The 9,883-nt window shown below is 36.7% G+C and overlaps 1 protein-coding gene and 1 long non-coding RNA gene across 2 annotated transcripts in view; one reads left to right on the top strand and one right to left on the bottom strand.

The window, feature by feature from the left end:
• The window catches only part of LOC125030776, a 2,415-nt gene extending 1,491 nt beyond the window's left edge, over window positions 1-924 (bottom strand). The window contains exon 1 of the long non-coding RNA XR_007115437.1: window positions 565-924. This is a non-coding gene — a long non-coding RNA (uncharacterized LOC125030776). The remainder of the gene's footprint in view (window positions 1-564) is intronic.
• A 3,966-nt stretch (window positions 925-4,890) lies between these two features.
• LOC125030513 (gastrula zinc finger protein XlCGF7.1-like) lies at window positions 4,891-7,880 on the top strand. The gene is made up of 2 exons (XM_047620572.1): window positions 4,891-4,992; window positions 6,120-7,880. Exon 2 carries the CDS (start codon window positions 6,142-6,144, stop codon window positions 7,036-7,038), a length of 897 nt encoding a protein of 298 aa, XP_047476528.1. The 5' UTR covers window positions 4,891-4,992; window positions 6,120-6,141; the 3' UTR covers window positions 7,039-7,880.
• Window positions 7,881-9,883: the final 2,003 nt, after the last annotated feature.

Here is a 9,883-nt window from a genome sequence, read left to right as displayed (position 1 = left end):
TCCAATATTTTCTTGTTTGTTTTATGTCTTGCCAAGAAACGATATTTATTATGTACACATATAACATCTATTCTACTTAAACCACAGTATAACTAATTATCCACTGAAACATGCATATACAATTGTCCTCATATATACTTCTTAGTCGAGTTCCGCTAACGATAAAGTACGATTTTTCTGTCAACGTAAGAACAAAGGACTTTGGAGAAATTTGTGGCTTCTAAGTATAGTGTATGAACCATTACTCATTCCATTTTCAAACTACTGATTCTTTTACAAAAATATAGATATAAGGCTAAGACCTAAACCTCATTCTAAAAGCACCACCGCGTAAACCCCAAGAGAAATAACCTTTTCCTGCTATAGCCTTTGCACAGGGTTGAATTCGAGATAATAGCTAAAACAGACAAATTCGATATATTTTCTTTGTGCCTGTCTCCTCGTCTCCTTCTCGTCGTGCCCCCTCATTTCCCCCTCATTTCCCCCTCATTTCCCCCTCATTTCCCCCTCATCCACGCTCGGCCACTCCCACCTACCCCTCATGTAGGCCTATACTCACAGTACCTTTGTCCCTCTCCTTTAATTTTTCTAAGTAATGCTGTTAGTTCCCAAATCCAACTACTCTGGACACGTATGGGTTATTGATGCCTTAAGTGAAGACCACACATTCCGCCTTAGAAGGAGGGAAGTATCATTTTCTTGGCTTTGTCTCCAAAGTGGGTTTTTTTTTTTCTTTTTTTTTTTTTTTTTTTAGTACACGTCCAATTCTAGATTTGTTTTTCTTCTCATTTCCCAATACATGATCTGACAGCCGATGCAGAACCCCGATTCACACCCATCGCCACGCAAGCCTTCTTCAAAAGTGTGTCTTTCCTTACGACGAGGGAGAAAATGAGAGAAATTAGGCAGCAAAAAAGGATGAAATTTCAGCACTCACGTTCTACTCTCGAGCCACAAATCCGACCCCGATACTACGGCCCACCTGTTAGCTTTCCTTCCTAATTTATCAAATAGACTTTTAAACAATTTTCATTTGAACTCTTTAAGAATGCTATAACGTATTATTGCATATTTCAGAAACTCTCCAGAATACATTTATTCATTCAAATGTTGTTATAGCCCTTGTACGGGGTTGAATCTGAATGTTTTGGATGAATAACCACTCACTTAATTCTATATTTTTTATTATATTTCCATTATGTACAGTTTCTTTCGCATTTCTCATGCTAATATATTACATCCGATCACTATGATATCATTTTTCCTAATCGTCTGAGAAAAAAGTGTAATTTCTTGAGAGAACCAAATTGCCGACAAAACTTAAATATTAGTCTATGCTACATTGCACTAAATTATATATCAAACGTGTGTTGCCTTTGTAGTATAATTCCATAGCACAGTCTCTCTCTCTCTCTCTCTCTCTCTCTCTCTCTCTCTCTCTCTCTCTCTCTCTCTCTCTCTCTCTCTCTCTCTCTCTCTCTCTCTCTCTCTCTCTCTCTCTCTCTCTCTCTCTCTCTCTCTCTCTCTCTCTCTCTCTCGCTCTCTCTTTCTCTCTCTCTTCTCGCTCTCTACTCGCTCTCTTCTCTCTCTCTCTCTCTCTCTCTCTCTATATATATATATATATATATATATATATATATATATATATATATTTATATATATATATCTTAATCTCATAATTCTCTCTCTCTCTCTCTCTCTCTCTCTCTCTCTCTCTCTCTCTCTCTCTCTCTCTCTCTCTCTCTCTCTCTCTCTCTCTCTCTCTCTCTCTCTTAATCTCAAAATTCTCTCTCTCTCTCTCTCTATCTATATATATATACATATATATACATATATATATACATATGATATACATACATATACATATATATATATATGTATGTATGTATGTGTGTGTGTGTGTGTGTGTGTGTGTGTGTGTGTGTGTGTGTGTGTGTATGTGTGTGTGTGTGTATGTGTGTGTGTGTGTGTGTATGTGTGTGTGTGTGTGTGTGTATACATGAATGGTAAAATAGGCTTCCTTGTTGATATTATGGTAGAGAAACCCACAATGCGATAAATCTAGTTTTTGTAGTGTGAGTTTTTTTACCATATATATATATATATATATATATATATATATATATATATATATATATATATATATATATCTTAACAGCCATTCATTCCACTGCAGGACATAGGCCTCTCTCAATTCACTATTGAGAGGTTATATGGCAGTGTTACCCTTGCCTGATTGGATGCCCTTCGTAATCAACCACGGTTTGGCGCGCTGACACTTGTGACACGGCGGTGACTTCCCCTACGACACCTGCGTTTGACTTCTCAAGGCGATATGTCGTGTTCTCGACCTCAAGTCAGCAGTCAGAGCGCAGGCATTTTTATGACCGCCGCGACGGGGAATTGAACTCGGGACCACGAGGGTCGGAGTCCATATATACATCCATACATGTATATATATATATATATATATATATATATATATATATTACTTTCAATGAGTTTCACACACACACACACACACGCACACACACACACACACACACACACACACACACACACACACACACACACACACGTAGACATACATATATCCATACATGTATATATATTACTTTAAATGAGTTTCACACACACACACACACACACACACACACACACACACACACACACACACACACACACACACACACACACACACACACACACACGTAGACATACATACATCCATACATGTATATATATTACTGGGGTGCATGGAGAGGAACTGCACACAATTACGTATCGTTAATTCTAGGTACCTTTCCTCAGTTGCTGATAAATCCAATGCCAATCGGCTAAAATAGACGTATACACAAAAGTCCTAAGTAAGATGGTCTCCTTCGGTAAATTAACGGCATTATTATCGACAGAAAAAAAAGTGGCAGTTAATGTAAGTGGGTGCTATGTGGACTGTATGTTGTATAAAGACTTGCCAATATATTTATAGTATGGGATATGAAAAACGAGTCTGTTTTGTTTTACATGAAAAGGTTACTTTCCATTATGTATGAGTTCACTTCTGGCAATTTCTCTAAATGCAATGGTGATTCTATGTTTGTTTGTGTATATTATTCTTTATGGATATGCTGTTTAAAAATATTAGCGTATTTATTTGGTTAAGTCTTTTATCATTTATAAACCAATCTCTAAAAAAACGAAGAAAAAATACATACGCCGAATATAGTGAATAGAAAATCTATGATTTCTTGTCAAAACTGAATGGAATTCTCGAAAAACAAGAATGGAATATGGTGCAGAAACAAAATAAGGACCATGTATACGGTTTTCATTTTCTTTCTTTCTTTCATTTTGAGAATAAATGTTGCTCGAACAGCTTGATGATGGTGCCTTGCAATTTTATTGCTATTTTGAAAGGGCACTGTCTCAACGCGTTACCGTTAGTCAGGGGGATACTCTAACTAGTCATTGGCAAAAGTTGGGAAACGGATGATCCACTGTCTGCTGCTGAACTTTATTGGCAGGTGGGAGACGGATGAGAGACTCCCTTCATGCTGGCTGGAGACCTTTTGCTGACTGATACAGGTGGCAGAGTCTAGTTTCGAGGTCATGCGTGGCCGGAACCCAAACTAGTCATCCTACAGGAAGTCTGAATGATGGTCCTACATGTGGGAGACGTGGTCTAGAGGGGCTTTACACACGTCTGATACTCCTGCTTTATTCTGGGTCACTTACGGCACCAGGCATGGAGGCCACATCTCGCAACAACTCTTTACTGTGTGCATGAGTGAGCTAATTGTAAACTTACTCTGTGGGTCCGGCCTGTAAGCCGTATATCAGTCACCATGCATATGCTAATTGCATAGAGTGCTTGGGCACTGCATTCAGCGATCGCTGGATATGTGTGATAAGTATGCGAGATCCAACACCACAATCGAAATTGTCTTTAAGATTTCGTAGCCACGAAAAGACCTTTACAGAATTTGATTAAATCTCCCTCCAAGAGGATGATGACCTTCAACACATAACCAAATATTCCCGTCTAAAAGATCACAAAGATTATATGGATTTGATTAGGCGCGCGCTACACATATGTTGAAGATTTGACAACGTTTTTATCACAAAAAGACTTTTCAGAACACATTACGATGTTTAATGTTGTATTCTGCAGTTCCTAAAATATTGTATAATGAAAACAAACCACAATGGTATATCTAAATCCTTCCATTCTGAATCATAATAACTTGTCTAGCATGAGGTCAACAAAATAATTATACAGTTGTGTGCACCAATATGTGTACCAGAAATAATACCCTCTCTCTCTCTCTCTCTCTCTCTCTCTCTCTCTCTCTCTCTCTCTCTCTCTCTCTCTCTCTCTCTCTCTCTCTCTCTCTCTCTCTCTCTCTCTCTCTCTCTCTCGTATTAGGCTGTATTTTATACTGTGTATTGTATTCTCCTGAAATAAAAGGTTGTATTACTATTGTTATTTCCATTAATATTATTATCATTATTACTATTCTTGTTATTATAATTATTATAATTATTATTATTATTATTATTATTATTATTATCATTATTATCATTATTATTATTATTATTATTATTATTATTATTATTATTATTATTATTATCATTATTATTATTATTATTATTATTATTATTATTATTATTATTATTATTATTATTATTATTATCATTATTATTATTATTATTATTATTATTATTATTATTATTATTATTATTATTATTATTATTATCATTATTATTATCATTATTATTATCATTATTATTATTATTAGTAGTAGTAGTAGTAGTAGTAGTAGTAGTATTACTGTTGTCGTTATTATCGTGGTTACTATCATTGTTATTATTAAGTCCGTCGCCTTGCAATCTGAGAGTCCAAAGCGGCCACACAAAATATTTTAAGCTCGTAACTTGCTTTTGTTTACGTGCGTCACTGACAAGAAATACCACTTTGAGAATTAATACCACGTAAGTCCTTGCTTTTCTATCCTTCTTTGAAATAATGAATACCAACATACCACCAATAGGAGGTTTATCTTGGGGTCAATATACAATAAAAAATATAAATATAAAGAACAAATGAGTTGCATGTCCGTTATTCAGTGATAGCTTGAAGGGTTCAGTATGTTAACGCTTAACGATAATGTTGATAAGCATCATTGCACAATTCATTTGCAAGTCTGGTTTAAGTAGCATCGCAGACAGATTTTTGGGATTTGTATTTAGTGTAATTCATTTTACTCTTGTATTTAGGTTATAGTTAATGAATAGGTAGAGTATATGGGTTAAATGTATAGAGAAGTGATATCTAATATATTTTGAAACCTTTTTCAGTTCTAGTTATTCTGGAATCATTCAAAATACTACACCTAGTACCACTGCATGAACTTAACCAGTAAACTCATGGCCTCCCTCAGGCAAAGACAAACAAACTCCACCATGTATATGTTAAGATAGAGCTCTCAGGTGTTTTATCATCAGATAATTAATAAAGAATTAGTCCAAACTTGTTGCCAACGATAACAGTGGATACATTTTCCAGTACAGTGTGGTGAGGTATATTGGTGCATGCTGCTCCATGCCAGGACTGTTGGCTTACAGTTGGGTGCCCAAGACCTCATCCTGTTGTTAAGAACATGGCTTCATATTACGATGAAGCCTTCATCATGACATAATAGGATGTCATCAGTTGCCATTGGGTTAATCCACTTGGTAGAGATTTATTGGCCATTGTCATAGCACAAAACACGAGGCCTGGTCAACATATGATAAACTGTTCAGGACAGTTACCTAGTTCTGTAATTGGAATTATACTTCCTTGTCAAGAGATAATGGCTTTTGTTAGAGCACAGAGGTAGTGGCTGTTGCCTAGCACCTGTAACTTTATGTTGAATTTCATATTGTAAGCCAGCCATCACAATTCACCACAAGGTTTCAGGACCAAAAAAGCCATTGTTGACATTTTCTTAATTTACCACCAAATATCCTCCAACACTGACTTAATACTGTAACTTTGGTTTTTTGTTTAGTTAGTATATGTATACATATATTTAGACTCAGAAGTGGAAATCATTAATAAGCGTATACATTTTCAGGTTGACTTCAATTTTTGCTCCCATGAAAGAGGAAGATAAGGTGGCAGGTCCAAGCCTGATGCTGGGCTATGAGACCATCAAGGAAGAAACATTTCTGTTTGAGGAATCAGACTGCTTTCATTATGAAGGTGACATTGACTTGGATTTTAAAACTGAGGATTCCCCATATGAGGATGATGAAGAGTCCAACGAAGCATTGGAGGTGAATAATGTACTAAACAAAAACAGTCTAGAAAAGAATGAGAAGACCAGCCTTAAGAAAGGAAATCAATTGACTGATGGAAGAACAAGAAGTTCTCTGACCTGTAAGTTGTGCACCAAGAAGTTTCGCCGCCCAGGTAACCTACGGAAGCATTCTCTAGTGTGTGAAGGCGGGGGGCCATACATATGTAGATTGTGTGGCAAAGAAGTTGCAAACCAAGAGAACCTTGACAGACATGTTGAAGAATTGCATATGATAGGAGTTAAGAAATTTGTGTGCAATGAATGTGGGAAAAAATTCACTCGAAAAGGCAATCTGAAATCACATATGGTTGTACACACAAAGGCAAAGAGGGATAATCATTTTGTCTGTCATAAATGCGATGAGGAATTTGATGACCGATCCACCCTAATGAGACATGTACGAGGACATGATGGTCAAGAGTGCAGAGAATGTGGCATGAGATTTTCAAGGGAACGCCTCAGTGTACACATGGCTATGCACATGAGAGAGAAATGCAGCAAAAAAAAGTTAACCACTAAAGGCAAGTCACAGAAATGCCTTCGAGAAATTACAGAAGAAGAGGTACGCAGGAACTCAAGAACAGTTAGTAAGAAGAAAAGGAAAGGGAAGAAAATTGGTGAATTAACCAGCAAGATCCAAAAAATCAGGAGTAATCCTTTATCTGTCATGTGGAATGTGTTTAATTCAGAGTGATTGTACTAAAACATGCCTGTAGCACTGCTACCAGCAAGCACTTAGATTAGGGCAATTCAAACAAGTCATATGAAATGCATTTTATGTTATAAATTCTTGAATTGTCACAAAGTCATAGGTTAATGAAGGGTAAGAAACATGAGGTAAATTATAAGATAAAGATAACTGTACTATGTACTGAATATGAAGTGCAAAGGTCATTATTTAATGTATTTTTTCTTAATGTTAGTGATTGATCAAACAAAAGTAAAACACAGATATTATCTCTTGGCTACAGAAAAATTAAGGCTCTGAAAAGAGTGTAAGATTTCTTATTTGTGTTATCAGAAAGCAGTAGAATATATTACTCTGTAATGCCTGTAACAGAAAGAAAAATATTTTGCATTATTTTGCATGAAACTATAGATATGGTCTGCACAGGTTTTGTTATCCAGGTATCTCGCCATCCACTTCAAACTCTGCAAGAAAGAAATAATATGAGTGATAATTATTCTAGTCAGAAGTATGGTACAATATGTTTTGTGAAATAATCATTGAAATATTCTGCATAGACTATAATTTTCTTTGTGTTATTTTATTGGTGTACATGTTACAACACCCAACCAGTCATCATTATGGGGATTATAAGGATAACTGGCATCCCACAAAATCAGTTAAGCTAGTCATCCTTGTTAGACTAATGATATTCTGTAAGACTGGCACTTTTATATGTATAATTATAAAACAAAATGTATTGAAAAAAAAAAAAAAATTCACTTGCTGTATTCCGAGACGAAGATATTTGTTGTATCCTGATTGATTGAATATTACAGGAAGATAAATTTTGAAACTGGCAAATAAAATCTCTTTAATTTATTCCTCATCTATTTTGATTGAGTCATTGGTATGTTACATATATATACACACATGGTATATATAGTGTATATAGAATTTGAGATAATGTAATTATCATTCTCTCTCTCTCTCTCTCTCTCTCTCTCTCTCTCTCTCTCTCTCTCTCTCTCTCTCTCTCTCTCTCTCTCTCTCTCTCTCTCTCTCTCTCTCTCTCTCTCTTACTTGTGGCTTAACGAAATATAAACTTTTTTTTACTCGAAAGAAAGAAAAGCAAAGGGAATAAGTGCAACAAGAGGCACATAATTAACATTTTTCTTCCTGTTATCTTCCCAGAGCATTTCTAAGTAGGTCTGAACAATTCATAACCCAACCGATTTTATTGTTCAGTATTGCAGTACAAATAAAGAAAGTACTTGAGAGGAGAAAAAATTATATATACACAACATGCACGCGCGTGCACACACATATACAGTATATGTGACTTATATACACTTGTATTTATTTATAATATATATAATATATATACATACCTACATGGTAGAAAAACCCACAATGCAAAAAAAAAAAAAAAAAAAAAAAAAAGACATTGAAAATGCATACTTACACGTGTGTGTTATCAGATAAATAGAATGAGATGAAACTGATTAGAAGGCAATACTGTAGTTTGGACCGTCATCCTTAATAAATCAACTGAAAGGACGTTTCATATGCTTTATATTTATTTGCTCACAGGTATTATAAAATGCCCAGCCATGGCCTAACACATGCATATGTCTGACTGACAATAAACGACATATAATTATTAAGAAACAAATATAAGAAGTTTAGCGAACAATACAATTTATTTGTAGACTGTTCCTCCGCCGAGCGATGGCTTATGTAATCATTCTTGTTTGTTAACTTATGGGTATGGTTTGTGAGCATTATGTTTATAGTACGATCACGTGTCAACAACCGCGGTCACCATACACAATGGTGTATTTGATCTGCCATGCAGTAGTTACCTGGGATCGTGTGAAGCATAACTTTGGCACTTATTGATTGATACTGCAGAGGATACCAGCGATTCATACAGGGGTTGTCATTTCAGTTTTTGTTGGGGGAGGGGAGGGGGGGGGGGAGATTGACAGCGAAGCAAGCAAATTCTTTTTTTTTTTTTTTTTTTTTTTTGACGCTTCGAACCTATATGAGCATAGATCTTGCTGCGAACTCTCACCCCGTTTTTTTTTTTTTTTTTTTTTTTTTTTTTTTTTAATGGTGTATTCCTGGGGGCATTTTCAAGCTAAGGCCATAAATATATAAAGGTGTAATTTAGCGAACAAATCTTGAAGGTGTGGCTCTTGGGGGAAGGGCAAGTCTGACCTTGAAGGGGCATCTAGAGTCGGGAGGGGGGGGGGGGGGCAGCAGTTGCAAATGACGCCCCTTGGTTCATGCTGGTGTCTTGAGCGATCGATTTTCGCTTCATCTCGGTGGCCCGCACAGCACTGACACGTCCCACAATTGGTTCAAAGCCTTTTATGGATACGCCCTCTTCAAACTACTTCGATAGATTCGCGTCTCACTACCCCAGCAACTAGGCATTTCTGACAATCACTGTAACACATTTCCCTGTCTCCGTGTCTTTGCTTACTTGTCAGTGTATGTATGTATATACGTATGTATGTATGTATGTATGCATGTACGTATGTATGGATCTCTCTCTCTCTCTCTCTCTCTCTCTCTCTCTCTCTCTCTCTCTCTCTCTCTCTCTCTCTCTCTCTCTCTCTCTCTCTCTCTCTCTCCCCCCCCCTCTCTCTCTCTCTCTTCCCCCCCTCTCTCTCTCTTTCCCCCCTCTCTCTCTCTTTCCCCCCCCTCTCTCTCTCTCTCTCTCTCTCTCTTTCTCCCTCTCCCTCCCCCCCTTCTCTCTCTCTCTTTCCCCCCTCTCATTCTCTCTTTCCCTCTCCCCCCCCCTCTCTCTCTCTCTCTCTCTCTCTCTCTCACTCTCTCTCTCTCTCTCTCTCTCTCTCTCTCT

The sequence above is a fragment of the Penaeus chinensis genome, chromosome 11 (assembly GCF_019202785.1).
Source record: "Penaeus chinensis breed Huanghai No. 1 chromosome 11, ASM1920278v2, whole genome shotgun sequence".
Taxonomy (NCBI): Eukaryota; Metazoa; Arthropoda; class Malacostraca; order Decapoda; family Penaeidae; genus Penaeus; species Penaeus chinensis.
This window is presented reverse-complemented; position numbering and strand designations above follow the sequence as displayed.